The sequence below is a fragment of the Mesoplodon mirus genome (assembly GCF_964341445.2).
Source record: "Mesoplodon mirus genome assembly, chromosome: 5".
NCBI lineage: Eukaryota > Metazoa > Chordata > Mammalia > Artiodactyla > Ziphiidae > Mesoplodon > Mesoplodon mirus.
This window is the reverse complement of record NC_138980.1, coordinates 177,123,718-177,141,887: the sequence shown is the minus strand read 5'-3', so window position 1 is coordinate 177,141,887 and position 18,170 is coordinate 177,123,718. Positions and strand designations below refer to the sequence as shown.

Genomic DNA, 18,170 nt, shown 5'->3' with positions numbered 1-18,170 from the left:
ATAAAAAAAGTCTCAGTAATATTGTATAAATGAATTCTGGTAGGAGAGAAAGTAGCCCTGTGCATCCACACCAGAAGCTTTAACTGGAAGCCTGTTAAAATATTTATTTTGTCATGATTCTAATTAGTCTAACTAGTTTTCTTTACACAGGGCCTATCTTTTAAAATTTTTTTTACAAGGGACAATACTCGAGGGTTCTTCATGTTTGTGACTTCATACACTTCTAACAGAAAACATGTAAAGTAATCATCACCACTTTCCTGATTTAACACCTCTTGCTTCCATTCTCTGGCCCACAATGATGCTCCCCATCCCCACACCAACACACACTGGAAGACAGATGATTTCATTTTCCTTTGTTTACAGCATGTTTTATTATGGCATCTTTTGGATGCTGCCTTTTAAGTGAAAAAATAACCCCAATGGATGCCATAAACTCAATCATGTGAAATACTAGACAGAACACGTGTGTGTTCTTTTTCACTGGAATGGAGACCACATAATAGGAATGCAGGCCCAGTGTATGGCAACACTGCCAGCCCCAGATTGAAAATGCCATATGCATTCCCTTCATCACTCTGCGTCAGCCTGGCTGGGCAAGTGTCCAGGGGCGGCTGGCTCCTTGCCTAAATGGACTTAAAACATATGCTGTTTATGGACCCCTGCTTTTAGCATTAACAAGTTTGACATCACCTACAAAATAGTAAGATCCCATGTCTCAAAAAACAAACACAGAGGGTCCTCCCAGTAATTCTGAGCTTCCTTGCACTAGAAATTTCACCTGTTCTACGGAGATGAAGTGTTTTTTTGAAACAGATGAATAGAAAATATATTTTAAAGCCTGGGTTGGCCTCTGTGTACTGGTAAAATGCTCAGAAGGGTGGGGGGATGGTGGCAGCTGTCACATGTCCCAGAGGTGGGTACACCTCAAGGGTGAAGAAGATCAATTCAGGCCCGTTAGACCTGAACCTCTGATAACAAAGTCTGTTCTTATGTTCCATTAGCTCCTCACTGTACAAAATCCAACAGGAGTCTCAGGACCTCTCCTTTCAACTGCCTTTTAAGACTTGATTATGATGCATTCATTTAAAATATCAAATTATGAAATACTGAGAAATGGTATGACTGATCTGTTTTATATTAATGACCAAAATTATAAAGTGGTGCAATTCAGTGGTGAGTAGTTGAATGGCTTAACTGAACCTGTGTGCTCCGATTTACTGAGGAACTGCTGCTATAAGTAAAATAGAGAGATGGTGACAATCCAAGCAAACCCAAATTTGAATGGAACTTGAACAGCATTATATTTGATGCTAAAAAGAGAAATTATTTTAAAAGGGATTTCAGGTATATTATTATACCTGTCACATAGGATTCTTAATATTCTGGTGGAAAATATTAGATAAGAATGGTTAATAAATCAATCTCACTGCTGCTATATATCCAAAGGAATTAAAATCAGGATCTCAAAGAGATATCTACACTTCCATGTTCATTACAGCATTACTCACAATAACCAAGATACGGAAACAACATAAGTGTCTAGTGACGAATTAATGGATAAAGAAGATGTGAGACAGACAGACACACAAACACACACACACACACACAGTGGAATATTATTCAGTCACGAGAAAGAAGGAAATCTTGCCATTTACAACAACTTGGTTGGATCTTGAGGGCATTATGCTAAGTGAAATAAGTCAGACAGAGAAAGACAAATTCTGTATGCTCTCACTTATACATGGAATCTAAAAATGCCAAACCCAGAGAAACACAGAGCAGAGTGGAAGTTACCAGGGGTTGGGGAAAATGGGGAAATGTGAGTCAAAGGGTACAAACTTCCAGTTATAAGATTATCAAGTTTGGGGATCTAATTTATAGCATGGTGATTATAGCTAATAATACTGTATCATATACTTGAAAATTTCTAAGAAAGTAGATCTTAAATGTTCTCACCACAGTAAAGAAATGATAATTTTGTGACAGGATGGAGGTGGTAGTTAATGCTATGGTGATAATCATTTTGTAATTTATAAATGTATTGAATCAACACATTGTGCACCTTAAACTTACACAATGTTATGTGTCAATTATATCTCAATAAAGCTGGAAAAAAATAAAGACAGGAGCTGATGCAAGGACAAAAAAGAAAAAAAAAAGGTCAAGAACAACAAAGGAACAAATAAACATGGTTACTACATCAATTTTAAACAGTTCTCCTAACATGTTGCCTATGTTTTATATGTCCCATTCAACAGTGATACAACCATCCATTTAAAAGTTTAATCTGGAGACCTGGGAGGCACCTGGCTGTTCTCCCTCACCTCTAGGCCAAGTCCTATAGATATGGCCTCTTAGGCTCCTTCTCTCTTCCTCATCTCAACTGTCTCTTTTCTAATTCAGGCCACCGTCATCTCAGTCCTGTTTCACAGAATCAAAGCGTGTATTTCACTGACATTTAATTGTGTATTTATAAGTCTGCCTCCACAAATAGATTGTAAATTTGTCAAGAGCAAGAACTTTGCCATATTTATTTTATATTACCAGTCCTAAGTATAATACTATAATTTTTTGTGAATGGATAAATCAATTCACAAATAAGCCCATTCTGGTGGAATCTGCATAAATCTGGGGAAAAATTAGATGGTTAAGCAGGGCCCCGTTTTGCTCTTTATTTTTCCTTTGAGAAAACTAAAATATCTTACATTCCATAGGTTGAAAGTAAAATAGATGGTAACAATCCAAGAAAAACTTTGATACCATGTGTTTAGCACAAAATAAGAAAATTACCCTTAAAGTGTTTGCATCAATAGCTGAATATGTGAACTAAATATATTCTTGTATGGAATATGTATGGTTTCCATATGTAGTTATCAAATTCTCTTTCAGTAACTAAGTTGTTACACTCTGAAACAGAAAGCCATTCTGCACCAGAGGAACGAGAGAGTAATGCAGCTGTGCTTGCGAAGGTCCAAGGTACTGAAGCATATGTACAGAGGTAGATCTGTGACCCCAGGATCTTGTGGAAGCAGAGCACAGATTGACAGGAAATCCTGGAAATTAGTTTAGTGGTCCCAGCAAGGAAGAGAAAGAAAAGGGAGACAGTGCATTCAAAGTTATAATGCCATGGAATGACTTCTGTTTCCAACCAAGATGGGGTAACAGAAATGGGATGAACTCTTTCACCAAGAATAACTTTAAAATACATGAAACAGCAGTTCATAAGACATCGGATGTCAGGCAACGAGGGACAGTGATCACCAAGATTCAGAGCCATGAGATGAGCTCCACAACTGACCCAGCCTACAACCTTGAGAAAGTTTCCAGGTGATGGTGGAGGAAGAAGAGACTCAGGCCCAGACTAGTGACTGGGGAGACAGAACTGGGAGGTAAAGGAAGCCAAAGGAGCCTGGGTTCTCAGCAGGAGAGGGCTGCACAAAGAAGAAACTCCAGTTATGCACAGCTCCCCCATTAGGTATTCAGTTGAGTAAAAACCTGTGAATGTAAGTGTATGAAGAAACTACACATGGGTGGGGAAAGACCCACCTGAAAAGATCAGAGGGAACAGTGCACACCACTCATATAGGGCTGAGGATACTGCTTGTTCCTAAGAGTCAGACTGAAAAGCTTCATAATTCTCCTCACATCAGTTAGGGTACCAGGAAGTGTCTTGTCTCCACCGTGGGGAAAAATCACCCCCTCTGCTCTGATCTCAACTAACAAAGCTTACAAGCAAAAACCAAAAAGATCAAACTAGTTTCACATAACCTGATCTTGTTCCAAAGGAGAGTTCTTGCATAATTTGGGGGAATACAAAAGTGTCCAACGTACAACAAGGAAAAGGTCACAGTGTCTTACATCTAATCTAAAATTACCAGGTATGCAAAGAAGCTTCTAAAAAAACACAACTTACAATGAGGAGAAAAATCAGTCAATTGAAATTGGCACAGGAAAGCCACAGATGCCAGAATTTGTAGTTAAGAATATGCAAAACTGTTATTATAACTGTATTGCATATGTTCAAGGAGCTAGAAGAAAGACAGCCTGTTAAGTAGAAACATGGAAGATATAAGGAAGAAATAAAATCAACTATACACAACATTCTATGAGGTCGACTCTAATCTGATATAAAAAACCAGACACAGACATAAGAAGGAAAGAAAACTACATGTGAATATTCCCCATTAACTTAGACACAAAAGTGCTTAACAGGATTTTAATAAGCAAAACTCCAAACTATTTAAAAAGGTTAATAGCTCATAATTATGTAGGGAGTATGTCAAGTGTTCAGGGTTCATTAACATTTAAAATTGGATCAAGGTAATTCTTATTAACAGTCTAAAAAGTAAACCCATATGGACGTCTCAATAGATACAGAAACGTCATTTGATAAGATGCCCAAACCCACTTCTTATAGAAACTCTCAATCAACTAGGATAGAAATAAATTTCCTAAATCTGACAAAGGACATTTATTAAAAACATGCAAGCAACATCTTAAAGGTTAAAGCCTGCATACTTTTTTTTAAAGTTGAAGAATATAAGATCAATATAAAATATTAAGTCTGTTTCTATGTACTAGCAATGAGGAATCATAAATTAAAAGAATACCATTTACAATGCTATCAAAAATATGAAATACTTAGGAGTAAGTCTCATAAAATATGTGCATGACTTGTACACTTAAAGGAAACTTAATCTTCTAAATGATCTATAGAATCAATGCAGTCTTAGTCACAATTCCAGAAGGCCTCTTAAAAAAATAAAATTTGACAAGCTAATTCTAAAATTCACATAGAAATACAAAGTATCTATCAATAGAATAGCAAAAGCATTTTGCAAAGAAAGGACATTGTTGGAGAACTTACACAACCTGACTTCAAGATTCATTATAAAGGTAAAATAATCAAAATGCTGTGGCATTAAGATTGAAAGATTGAGCAAAGGAGTGGAATGAAAAGCCCAGAAATAGACCCACATGCATATGGCTTATTGATTTTTCAAAAAAGGTACAAAGGCAATTTAGTGGTAAAAGCAGTCGTTTCATCAAATGGTGCTGGAACAATTTGATATCCATATGTGAAAACCTGAACTTTGATCAATAACTTGCTCTACCCATGATAATAAACTTAAATAGATCATAGAACAATATCTAAAAGCATAAAACATATAGAATAAAACCTAGGAGAATATTTCTGTGACCTTAGGTTAAGCAAAGATTTCCTAGATACAGTGCCAAAAGCATCAGTCATAAGAGGTAAAAATAAGTTGTGTTAATCAAAATCAAAAACCTCTACTTTTGAGAGACACTGACTGTTAAGAGAATGAAAGACTAGTCACACATGGGAGAGAATATTTGCAAACCAGTTATCTGATAAAAGGCTCATATCCATTATACATTTAAAAACTTAAAACTCAACAATAAAAGAAAAAAAAAACAGTATAAGCATTGTCAAGTGTTATGGAGAGACATTTCACCAAAGAAGATATACAGATGGCAAAAAAGCATATGTAAAGATACTTAACATTATTTTTTTAAGAATAAAAGTAAATTAACACAGATATAGGGAACAAATGTATGGACACCAACGGGGGAAAGTGGGGTGGGGTGGTGGTGGTGTGATGAATTGGGAGATTGGGATTGACATATATACAGTAATATGTATTAAATGGATAATTAATAAGAACATGCTGTATAAAAAATAAAATTAAATTTAAAAAAAGAATAAAAGTAAATTAAAACCACAAGAAACCACCACACACTTATTAGAATGGCTAACATGAAACAGAACAAAAGAAACCTTGAACCTGACAATATCAAATGCTGGTGAGCTTGCAGAGCAACAGGAACTCTCATATCCTGCTAGTAGGAATGTAAAATGACACAATTGCTTTGAGAACTATTTGACACTTTGCTAAAAGCTTAAACATACACTTACCATATGACCTAGACATTTCCCTGCTAGATATTTACCCAAGAGCAAAGAAAGGATATGTCCATACAAATACTTGTACATGAATGTTCACAACAGCTTTATTTGCAATAGCCAAAAACTGGAAACAATGCATATACCCATCAGCAGGTAAATATCTAAGCAAATCATATCTAAATAAGAGACTACTCAATAATAAAAAGAACTGAACTGTTGTTATATTCAACATAGAAGAATCTGTAAAGAATTGTGCTGCATGAAAGTAGCTCCCAAAAAAGGAATGACAATGTATAATTCCATTCACATAAAATCATGAGAAGTGAAAACTATGTAGAATCAAAATGATGAGTGGTTACCTGAGACTAGGGAGGGCAGGGAAGTATATGAGGGAGGGGTTACAAAAGGAAACAGGAAACTTTTGAGTTGATGGGCACATTCATTATCTTGTGTTGATGATTGCATGGATGTACATTTTTGTTAAAACTTATCAAATGTTAAACATGTGCAGTATATGGTATACCAATCATACTCAATAAAATATTAAAAACTATGTGGTAACTGAAAGACAATTCTCTTTCTAAAAAATTGTGGTTATTTTGCTAATTTAGAAGTGACACTCAAAACAGTTGTCTTTGCATGCACCTGCACACAAACTAAGATTACAGTTATTTTATGGCGTCCATGCTGGAATATTTGAGACCTAATGTAACTACTAAGTATTTGTAGATAAATGTTTCATAAATATAAAATGTGCATGATCAAGCCAATTTTACCTGTCATCCCACATCCCACATTGTATGATAGAAAATGTTATTTTCTATCATACAATCAGCCAGTGTAGCAACTGCCTGTTTAGCCTACATATGCATGTGCATCAACTGCATTCTTTATCTTATTCCTCTTACAATCAGTTTCTTTAGCTTCAGTGCATTTTCATGCTGATACAGGTCTTTGAACATGAAAGAGTTAAAATTATCTTCCATGGGGTTTGGAGATGTTTGTGAGTCACAGGATGGCTTGGAGAAGGAGCACTCAGCCCCAAGGCCACCTTCTAACTTACTGTATAATCCTTGGCAAATCTTTTGAACATATCTTAATCCGTTCAGGCTGCTATAACAAAATAGCACAGACTGAGTGGTTTATAAACAACAGGAATTTATTTCCCACCATTCTGGAGGCTAGAAGTCCAAGATCAGGGTGTCAGCATGGTTGGGTGAGGGTCCTCTTCTGGGTCACGGATGTCTCTTTTTATCCTCACATGATGAAAGGGGCTAGCTGGCTCTCTGGGGCCTCTTTTATAAGGACACCAATCCCACTCATGGGGGCTCCATTCTCATGATCTAATCACCTCCCAAAGGCTCCACCTCCTACTACCATCACCTTAGGCATTAGGTTTTCAACACATGGATTTTGGGGGGACACAAGCATTCAGCCTATAGCAGAACACACTGCAACAAATGCCAAATGAAGCGTTACCCAAGATGATCTCAAAGTACTTAACAAACACATTTTGGAATCCACTATCTTACTTTTAATTTAGTCGGCCAACCCAAAATAAATATTCAGTGCACGCACTTGAATCTGGTTCATAAAAGGTAAAACGATTTGATATCTAAAGGCTACATGACAGTCTATGCTAGCTACTTTGAAGAGGGGATGCTGATTTAGAGATTTTAAAGAATGTTCTTGTTTTATTTCCATTACTATTATTAGTCATTAAAGGCCCAATGAAATAAATAGAAATACTCTTTAAAATGTGAAAGCAATATTGGAACAAAAAGAGTGAATATTTTTAAGTAGAAAATCCCACTGTTCTATTGCAGTAACTGCTTGCATTTCAGCCGACCTCCTCTGGGTGGCCACAGTCCTCTCCTTGGCCACGTTCATAAATCTTTACTGTGTCACTTGTTTGCCTAAGGGTCTCCCAATCCTGCAAGCTTTTTGAGGTTAAGCCTGGGGCTGATGCAACTTCCTTCCTCATTTGGGTGACTTGCAGCACTTCTGGCTCCAAAGGGGGAGAGAATTGAGATGAACATCTCAAGGGCTTTCAAATGGGTGCATTTACCAATATTTTCAACAACCCATCAACCTGCATTCTTCTAAGTGCAGAAAAAGCAGCAAAATATTCCTCTGCTTTCATATTAAAAAAAGATGTGTGTGCCTGTGTGTGTTAGATTATATGCGTGTGCATATCTATAAAAATGGAGCTGGCTTTCCTCCTTACACATACTTTTAGGCATTCCTTTTTATAACACTGTAGAAATCCCAAGAGAATAAGAAAATCAGTGCTGTCGCTGGTAATCTTTTTTATTATAGAGGCTGTGATTTGTGGGCACTCTATAAACTTACATCTCAAATGAGAAGATCCATTTATTTGGTTTATTCTCTCACTATCATGCCCTTAAATTCTTAGTCCCTGAGAGCGAACATCAAGAATTCAGATATCTTTTTTTTTTTTTTTTTCTGGCAAATACCTTGCAACAAGAGGAGAAACTACTTTTAGTTAGGAGTGAAAGCCTACCATTGGGAAAAATGTTTCCTTCCCAAACTGACCATTGAAATGGGTGACCTTGAGCAAAAAAGTCCACGCTTTATTTCCATTCCTCCATTTTTAAAGAAAAAAAATGCTTAACTGTAATATACTTGCTTCAGAATATTTGGACCTATTTTAAGAGTTCTTGTGAGGAATTTCGGAAGAACAAGAGTAAATAACACAAACCAAACTGACGTTGTGTTATTTAAGATTGAGGCTTTGAAAGGACAACTCATGGGGCATTGCTTTTACACTAATACATGGGGGCAGTTGCCCTGGATTCTTTTAAGTACAAAAAAAAAAAAACAATAATCACTTGCTTTCTTACTAGAAAATGATCGTGTGTGTGTGTGTCTGTGTGTGTGTGGGGGGGTGTGTCTCACCACCTCACTGTACATATACAACTGTAGAAAAACATGGCTTAAGAAAAGAAAGAAAAAATACTCCCTATCATCATAGGATTTGGATGTTATGGTTATAGCCATATTTGTGTGGGCTAAAGTGAATTAATTTCTTGGCAAGAAGATGCAAAATCAAATTAGAATAATGGAGTGGTTATGGAAAATTCAGTCATGAAAACACAGGCTAACACCATACTCATGGTTTGGGCAAACCCTAATTAAAAAAATTAAATGTATTAAAAACTGTTACTTAGCAGCCTAAGTTGGCTGCTTTACTAACATTTTACTAACACCTGGTTATTAGTCTGTGGTTTGATAAGTAAACATTTATTTCATATATAAATTAATTTCTAAAATAATTTGTTTTGAGCTTTTGAGAAATGTATTAAAAATAAATGTGAGGGCTTCCCTGGTGGCACAGTGGTTGAGAGTCCGCCTGCCGATGCAGGGGACACGGGTTTGTGCCCTGGTCTGAAAAGATCCCACATGCCACGGAGCAGCTAGGCCCGTGAGCCATGGCCGCTGAGCCTGCGTGTCCAGAACCTGTGCTCCACAACGGGAGACGTCACAACAATGAGAGGACTGTGTACCGCAAAAAATAAATAAATAAATAAATAAATAAATAAATAAATGTGAGTCAGATGGTGTTAATAAATATATACAACTTGTTTTTACCTGACCATTGACTGCAAAATAATTAAATACCATTTTCCTGTTTTAGATAATTTGAACGCTTTTATTTTTTCTTTATTCTGCATGTGTAGCTAAAGGAACGTAGGCCAAAACAGAATTGTAATGTCTTTTTCTATTTGCTTACTCAACTGACAAAAGTCCTAAAGACATCAGTTTTCTTCTGCCTTTCATCAGGCATGGAGGGTTGAGTAGTCCTACTTGGAGCTTTGGGAGCAGCTGGTCTATTTGTCATTAGTCACCTCCATCCTGATTCCTTGATTATGGCACAGCTATGATCTTAAGGGTGCTCTGACAGTAAGCACCCACTCGCAGACTCTGGTAGGCAGAATTCTCACACGCCCCCAAGAGCCCCACCACCTGGGTATCACATCTTATGTAATCCCTTTCCTGTGAGTGTGGGTGGGTTCTGTGAAAGTGACGGCAGAGTGAGGTTCCCCCTAATCTAAGACCTCCTTGTAGTGGACAAAAGACAGATTCTCCTGCTGGCTTTGAAAATGTTGGCTGCCACATTGTAAGGGGACCACATGGCTAGGACCTGAGGGCAGCCAATAGGAACTGACGACATCCTCCTACCTACAGCCAGAAGAAAACGAGGACCTCAGTCCCCGAACTTCAGGCCACTGTGTTTGAGTGAAATAATGTTGGGTAAATGTCTTTTGTTTAAGGGCATGAACAGAATTTAAGATGGTGTTCTGTTCCTTCCATGGAAGAGCTTTTCCTAAAGTGTATCTTCATGGGGTGCTCATGGCACTACAGAGACAAAAGCATCTGTTGTCAGGAGGGACTGAGAAGCTCTGGGTTCAACAGAGTTAAATGGGTTTCATCAAACCAGGAGTGCTCAGAGCTGATCTTGCAGCCCTTTTTGTAGAGCTTCTCAGGGAACCAGAGTGGAATAGAGGGCACCTTAGCAAATGCTGTCAGAGAGGATGCTACCGGGAATCAAACAAGTTCTCAAAAGGTGAGAGTAGTTTTCTCATCAGAGGACTGATTCTACAATCAACTTCATTGATTCAAAACTGAAAATAGGGATGTATCCCCAGAGTTTTGAAGTTGTATGGAAGTCCTCCCTCTTCTGCCAACCTAACCAGGATTTAAAAGATTGAGGATGCAGTCCTACATTCATAAAATCCTTAGCCCACTTGACTCCATGTTCTAATCAGGAAAGCCATCTAGAATATCCTTCTCCTTCAAGTCTGTTGGTGGGTGGCTTTCCAGAAAGTGTATGATGTATAGGGAGGTGGCACTTCATTTGTCTAGCTCCTCCAATGACTTCCAGTCTGAGTTTATTTATAAGTGGGGTAATCAGTTCTTATTGTGAAACCCTTTGCTCATTTCCAAGTTCATTGTCTTATGTGATAACCAGGGGAGGCCACCAGGTCTTAACCTTAACCTAGGGCCTCAGCTTTCTCATCTGAAAAATGGGCACATAAAGAAACATCTTTGGGAGTTCCCTGGTGGCTCAGTGGTTAGGAATCTGCCTGCCAATGCAGGGGACATGGGCTGGAGCCCTGGTCCGAGAAGATCCCACATACCGCGGGACAACTAAGCCCATGCACCACAACTACTGAGCCTGTGCTCTAGAGCCCGTGAGCACAACTACAGAGCCCGCGAGCCACAACTACTGAGCCCACGTACCACAACTACTGAAGCCCACGCGCCTAGAGACTGTGCTCCGCAACAAGAGAAGCCACTGCAATGAGAAGCCCGTGCACCGCAACAAAGAGTAGCCCCTGCTCGCCGCAACTAGAGAAAGCCCACGTGCAGCAACAAAGACCCAACACAGCCAAAAATAAATAAAAATTAATTAATTAATTTAATTAAATTAAATAAAAAGAAACACATCATAATTACCGGGGAGTGTTAACAAGATAAGGTGTTCACAGTGATTAGCAGGAATCCTGGCATATGGGGCATCTTTGGTCTGCACAGAAGCTTGGAAATGAAGATGGGATGCAGAATGTGAAAATATTAGGGGTTCTGTAAAGTTGGTCACTAGCAATCTTGAGAAATCATCCTCTGTCCAAGAAAATGCGGATGATCACAAAAACCCCTAATGATCCCAGGAAGGTTACACACAAGGGAATGGATTTACCTAACTGGCAAAAAAAGGTTTAAACTTAACTTGCATCCAAGTTTCCATGTACATCATTTCACTCTCGTGGTAATGTGATCATCCAGTAGAAAATTATCTTCGAAATTTGTTCCTAACTGAGTTTACATGAAGCTGACATTTTATCAGTTCACATTCCTTAAATAATTAGTTAAGATTTCATGTCCTAAAAGATAGTAGTAGGAAGATTTATTTAATCTAAAATTCCTACACCATGAATGATGCATTTGGAACATTCGCTGCTAAGGTCAAAGTTCTTCTGTCATTTCCTTTCACCAGTATGGAAATGTTCAGAACTCTTGGGTATTCTTTTGGCTCTCTAAGCTGGAATCCCATCATTTAATGGATCTGGGAAATGAAAAACACGTATGTTTTATCAACATCTTTGCTTAGAATTTAAAGTGCAAGGAACCCTTTTATGGCTCTTCTTTTGGCCAATTTATCTTGAGAAATTATGGTCCTCAAATAAAGTTGTGTAAATGACTTTCTTCTTATAATTCAGATTAACTAGGTTTCTATTACCTCATGAATTTTTCCTGCCAGAAATTATGGGTAATGTCCTAAGTATCTAAATTTAAACAATTATATTTTTGAAACTAAAAGTCAAAGTAATATTGTACAAATGACGTTTTCAATGAACAACACAGTCATGAAAATAGAAGTATCATGTTATCCATCTGCTCATCCATTAATCCTATTCCAGTAATCACTGTTGGAGCATCTATACCTCGTGCAAGATGCTAAGCTACATCCTCAGGGGATCTTAGATGTTAGTGGTGAAAATGAACAGGGGAAGTTCAAGGTGGACACGTGAAAGTGCCATTAAGTCCCACACCAACTATGTGTCATGGGAATTAAGATGCAGGGGGGACTTGATCTTAAATCACATGAGGACATAGTAACTGACACTGTGGCCAATGCCATGGGCCACTCGGCCTGGGGTTCTGTGTCTGACAGACTGACCCGTTTTATACCAAGGGGTGTATTACTCCCCAGCCACAGCATCAGAGGTTGGACGCACCCAACAGCTTAGTTGCCTTGAGCAACCAATTCTGGCTAAATTACCCATGCCTTCATAGTACAATGTCACTGCTAATACAAAACAAATGAAAACCCCAGTGCAATCTTATCCACTTTAAGTTTCAAGTTTTGACTGCAGAAAATAAAAAACCAACAGGTTAAAATATAAGTTGTCAAAAGAGTTGGGTATGCGTCCATATTTTTTCTTAATAAAGTTAAAATTTGTTATACCCCAAATTTATAAATGTTCAGAATGTATGCACAGGGTCCCAGCAGCAGGCCTGATGAAAAGAGGAAAGTGTGACAGTAACCTGCTCAGGACTGTGGTCACAACTGATGGCCAAGGTCATTCCAAGGCCTGGGTGGTGTCTCCAGATCATCATTACTCTACTGGCTTTCCTCTCAAAGCTGGGAGCTACACTCACAAGAGACGACCAATCTCTCAGCAAAGGAGACTCGTTTCAACCTGAGGATAAAGGCGTTGCTCTTTCTTGGTAGAGTCACAATCTCAAGGCGGTAATATAAATATACAACAATTTTCCTAATATCGTTTTCAAATAGACTATCACAAAAGTGAATGATGTTCCTCAAATGAACTATCACAAGAATGAATATTCTGTCTAAATGAAGTAACAACACCATAACACAATCATTTGTCTAAGACCGCTCTTGATGGATTTATTTCTAAGATTTATAAACTTCTCTCCCAGAACTTAACAGTTTATTGATGTCTTGGGGTTATAATTAAATTTATTTATTACTGACAATACTATTAATGCATTTGGTTTGTTGCTCTTGCTGTTTTCCAGAGTCTAAACACATATCTCACATTTGCTTGAATTTTTTTTTCCATAACCTGAGTTTTCAGCCACAGCTCTGCTGTCTTATGCCCCCGCTTCTCGTGGCCCTCTTTCTCCCTCCATCTATGTGATATTCTGGACAATGGACCATTAAGCTGATTGGAGCACACAGCAAAGAGAACAGGAAGAACTTGTGAGGACTTGGAGTCTGTGCCACAAGGCTGGACAGCAAGACCTTTGTACACACCTGCTTCCTAAACCTGGCCTGACCCTGGCTGCCAGCATTGATGTGGCTGCTTTCCCGTCGATGAGGACTGCGGTAGAATTAGGATACTGAAGATGTTAAGTTCAAACTTATAAGTTAAACAATTCTGGCCTTTAATATACTTAACATGTGGCTATGATGCAAAACAGTTGACCTAGAAGTTTGCTATAAAAAATAATTGTCCAAATCAACTTTTAATGACTGATCTACATTATGGATTTTCATCTACTTAAATATAATTTGAACATCTATAAATTCCTAATATACAATATGGTGATTAAATTATTAAGTGGGTAAAATTCCATCAAATCCATATATTTGTCAAAGATATTGATTTATCCTGACGTAAGTTGTACATTCCTTAGATTTTAGCCATACAAAACTTTCCCCCAATTGTCACTATATAAACACACTTGTATGTGTGTGTGTGTGTGTGTGTATATATATATATGAAAACAGAAAAACTTATAATGGAGGTCACTTATGTGGAAGTTCCTATATGAAGATTATCTAAACCAATAAATGTGGCTACAAGTCTCTTGTTCTAGAATGTTACTTCTTTAATAAAGCAGGGACGTTTCTTGTTTAAAGTTATCTTTCAGTACTATAGAAAATGTCCCAGTTAAAATATTTAGTATTCTGTACTGTGAATGACTTTAAAATTCACTTTTTCTCTTCTAGGAAATGTAAAATTTAAGCAAGACTACTGACTGCTTTCTGCTTCAATTTATATTCATTTAGGCAAAAAAATAAAATCATAAGGTGGCTGAATAAAAATTCCCATCCTTCCAAAATATGACTGAAGTATCTCTAAATTGCTTGATTTTCCTACAAATATAAGTATATTGAATAAGAAAAATAACCGGTACGTTAGGGTGACTATAGACATCTAAGTTGTCTCTTATGTTGTGACAGAAAAAAGTTTTGTTTTCTTCTTTTTGATCATTCCTCAGTGTTAGAGGTTATTTGGCTTTATTATACCATGAAAGGTCCTTGCCCATATTCAGACAGAGCATTACAGTCAGGGGAGTGAGATGTGCAGTTTTTTCAAACAAGAGTTTATATGGGCAGGCAGGAATGACACCAGCAGCTAGAAGCCTAAATGTGTATTAATATATAGAATATGCAGTTATATATGAAATATATATATATATAATTTCACAAAATTATAGTCAAGGTCGTATACAAGGAGGCTCTACCGTAAGACAGTCTGAATGGTGGAGGTGGCAGCCTCGACAAACGCTGGCTAATTAGTGTTAACTGCATTTCCGTGACTCCATGTTACCAGCAGGATAAAGCCCAAAGTGCTCAGCTTTCCAGACTCAAAAAATTAGATCCACTGCACTGGCTCAACCCCTCCCATCCTGTGTCCTGTATCTGAGCCATGTGGCACTGTCTTAAAGACCCACAAATACACACTGTGGCTTCAGGCCTCTCTGCCTTTGTTGCTGCTGCCTTTACTGTAAAATATGATTCTCCTGTATTTACCTGAAAATACCACTCCCTCCTTCACGTCACATTGTGCCCTGGAAAGTAACAGATGAAGGATGCAGCACCACAAGGACCTGTCCAGTGGTTTATGAAGACACATGCTACCTAGTTCTCGTGTTCTGCTTCTAGCTCAGCACTGGACACTTGCTGCTTGTCACACAGCAGAAGACCTCCTGGCCCTTCCTCCATCAAATATGGCACTAATGGGGTCCATGCATCTGAAAACCAGCCTTAGCTCCTGTATTTTTGATAACTTTTCCTCAACTGTCTGCAAAATCTTAAAAACATGGAATAATCTTTTTTTTTTTTTAACTAGACAAGTTACAGTTTAATGATGGTGGTGGTGATTTTCATTTTATTATTTTTTACAATAAGGGTGTAATCTTTATACTCCACACACACAAAATAAAACAAGAAGTGTTTATGAAAGAGTCCCTGCCCCAACCCCCATTGCAAAACATCCTGAACGTAGCTATTCAATAGAACAGAAAAATCAAGACATGTTTGATTTCAAAATTTCAATCAAAAAGCAAAGCATGTAATGCAACAGCTGTTCAACTTCCCACTCTAAAATAGGCACCATTAGACAAACAAAACTCCCAGTATTTTAAATTTCTCCAGCACACATTCCAGTATAAATGTTCTGAACTGTAATCAGCTAGTAATTAATAATGGGAATAGAACCTTAGAACAGAAGTGATATTGCTTCCCTGCACCCCTTTCTCTTACAATTAGAGGGTAGAGGTATCAGGGGATACAGAGTCAAAGGAAGAAGGATTAAAAAGAAATTCCCAAAGTTGCTGTTTTTTGGACGAGAGAGGAAGACAGCATTTTACAAATGTTCAAAAAATCCCAAGGCAAGTAACACAATTCATTCACTATCACTCCTACTAGAAAGAATAAAGACATCAGCATCTTATTGTATAAAACTGTACTTTCAGAAGTGTATTACAAGTTCACCAGAAACTATGGGTGTAGTTTTAGGCTTCATCAAAGAAAACAAGTTCAGATCAAGTTAGATGCTATACACCTAGACTAGCTGGATCAGTGTCTGGAACTGCTCACTGTGTCACCCTGAACAGCTGTAAACTAAACAATAGTATGTAACTCCAGAGGAAGCTTAAGGATTGAGGATATGTACACAGCTAATTATATCTCTCCCCTGCTTCACGCTCTTCAGAGCTCCCCCTGTCTTCTGATCTGCCATTAGCGCTCTCATAGGACAGCTTCTTATGTTTTCGATCTCTGTCACGAGGTGATCTGTCTCTTGAATTCCTGTCTCTGTCACGTGATGCTAAGTCTTGTTCTCTGAATCTCTCTTTTGAGGATCTCCTCCTGGATCGCTCTCTGCTCCTGTCTCTAGAACTGTGCCCACTTCTCTGGTGGCTGTGGCTGCGACCACGGCTGCTGGAGCGGGACCTGTGGCGATGGCGTTTCTCCTGGGATTTGGATAGAGTTCTCCTTTTCCGTTCCCGTGACATGGAGCAAGACCTATGTCTGCGATGCTCCCTGGACCTGGATCTTTTAGGATTCTTGCTATGTGATCGAGACCTCCTCAGCTTCTCCCTTTCTTCTCTCTCCCTTTCTTCTCTTTTCAGGCATTCCTGGTTTCTTTTCTCCTGCTTCTCAGCTACAACTCTCTTTAATTCTTCAAGCTTCTCTCTTATTTCAATAAATCTCATGTGCAGTTTACCCCCAAAATGATCAGCCAGTCGTCTGTCATTATCATGAAGACCTAAGTAGGCAGAGCAAACTTCACAGACTCGAAGTTTCTGCTGCTGGAAACTGGAAGCTGGCATAGATTCCCAATAAACTGCCTCTGCTTCTCTTTTCTTTGCCTGTGCTTTCTCTACTTCATCCATTACTTTCTGGGATTCCTCCACATTCCCTTCAGCTCCTAGCTGTTCCACTTTAGCCAACAATTTACCGATTTCTTCATTTAACTCATGAACATGTTCTGCCTTTGCTGCAACTTCAGCACTGATCTCTTCCTGAGTTTCTGCTAATCTTTTCTTAGACACTTCTGTTCTTCGATCACAATCTGCAATGAATGACTGCAGATGATCCATAGCATCGAGTTCAAAGAAAAAATCTTGTTCTTTGGATGCAATTTCATAATCTGCTCTTAAAGCCAGGTCATGGACTTTCAGACATTTTCCAAGATCCCTTCTAGTTTTAGACAGGACATCATGGGGGCAACAATTCAGAAGGTGACTTTTGCATACTCTGTCATCACTGAATTTGATTCGTTGACGAGTAGTATCTCCGTCCCGGGAGGTGCCCATCAACTGGTCCAGCATCGTGCGCATGTGGGCCTGCGCCGACATGGCGGCGGAGTAGTGGGCGGACGGATGGGGGTGGGGTGAAGAGCGAGCCCTCTCTGGCCGGGGGACAAGGGGAAGGGGTGGGGAAAGGTGAGACGCTGTGTCGGTTGCCACCGCTGCCTCGAGGCGTGCGGAAAAGGGAGCGGGAGGGGTTGCAGGAGAGTCCGGGCTGATCACGACGACGCGTACGTGGAAGGCAGCAGCCCCCGAAAGCGACCCTCGCTCCCTCAGTCTCCGTCAGGTTCCTGGGACAGAAGCAATACCGGCTAACCACGCTCTCGTCTCCAACACTGCCGCCCGCCAGAAGACATCGGCCCCCGCTTCAAGCTCTGACGCCGCTCGCCGCCGCCGTCGCCACGACGTGAGCGCGCACGCTCCTCGCGCTTAGTCGTTTCCCACGGGGGCTCCACCAACTAGCGTCCAACTGTATTTGCTCCGCCCGCCTCGTGAGGGGGGGGTTCCACCCTAACGGCTCTCGGGCGCGTGCACGCGGGCCTCTCCTGCCCCAGCCCTCCAGGGAATAATCTTTCAATCAATAAACAGTACACGAACAGACAAAGATCAAGCGGCCATGGTTCAAGTGGGGTAGGGGGGCCAG

At 39.2% G+C, this 18,170-nt stretch overlaps 2 protein-coding genes across 5 annotated transcripts in view; both read right to left on the bottom strand.

The window, feature by feature from the left end:
• The window catches only part of SEMA5A (semaphorin 5A), a 492,799-nt gene that overhangs the window by 30,050 nt on the left and 444,579 nt on the right, over positions 1-18,170 (bottom strand). The window lies entirely within an intron of this gene.
• Positions 16,243-17,594, bottom strand: LOC309804928 (putative RNA-binding protein Luc7-like 2). Its single transcript, XM_082622628.1, has one exon. The coding sequence runs from the start codon at positions 17,573-17,575 to the stop codon at positions 16,394-16,396; it is 1,182 nt and encodes a 393-aa protein (XP_082478754.1). The 5' UTR covers positions 17,576-17,594; the 3' UTR covers positions 16,243-16,393.

Excerpts from the sequence above, each read along its gene's own strand:
- LOC309804928 (XM_082622628.1), bottom strand. The coding sequence starts at position 17,575 with ATGTCGGCGCAGGCCCACATGCGCACGATGCTGGACCAGTTGATGGGC.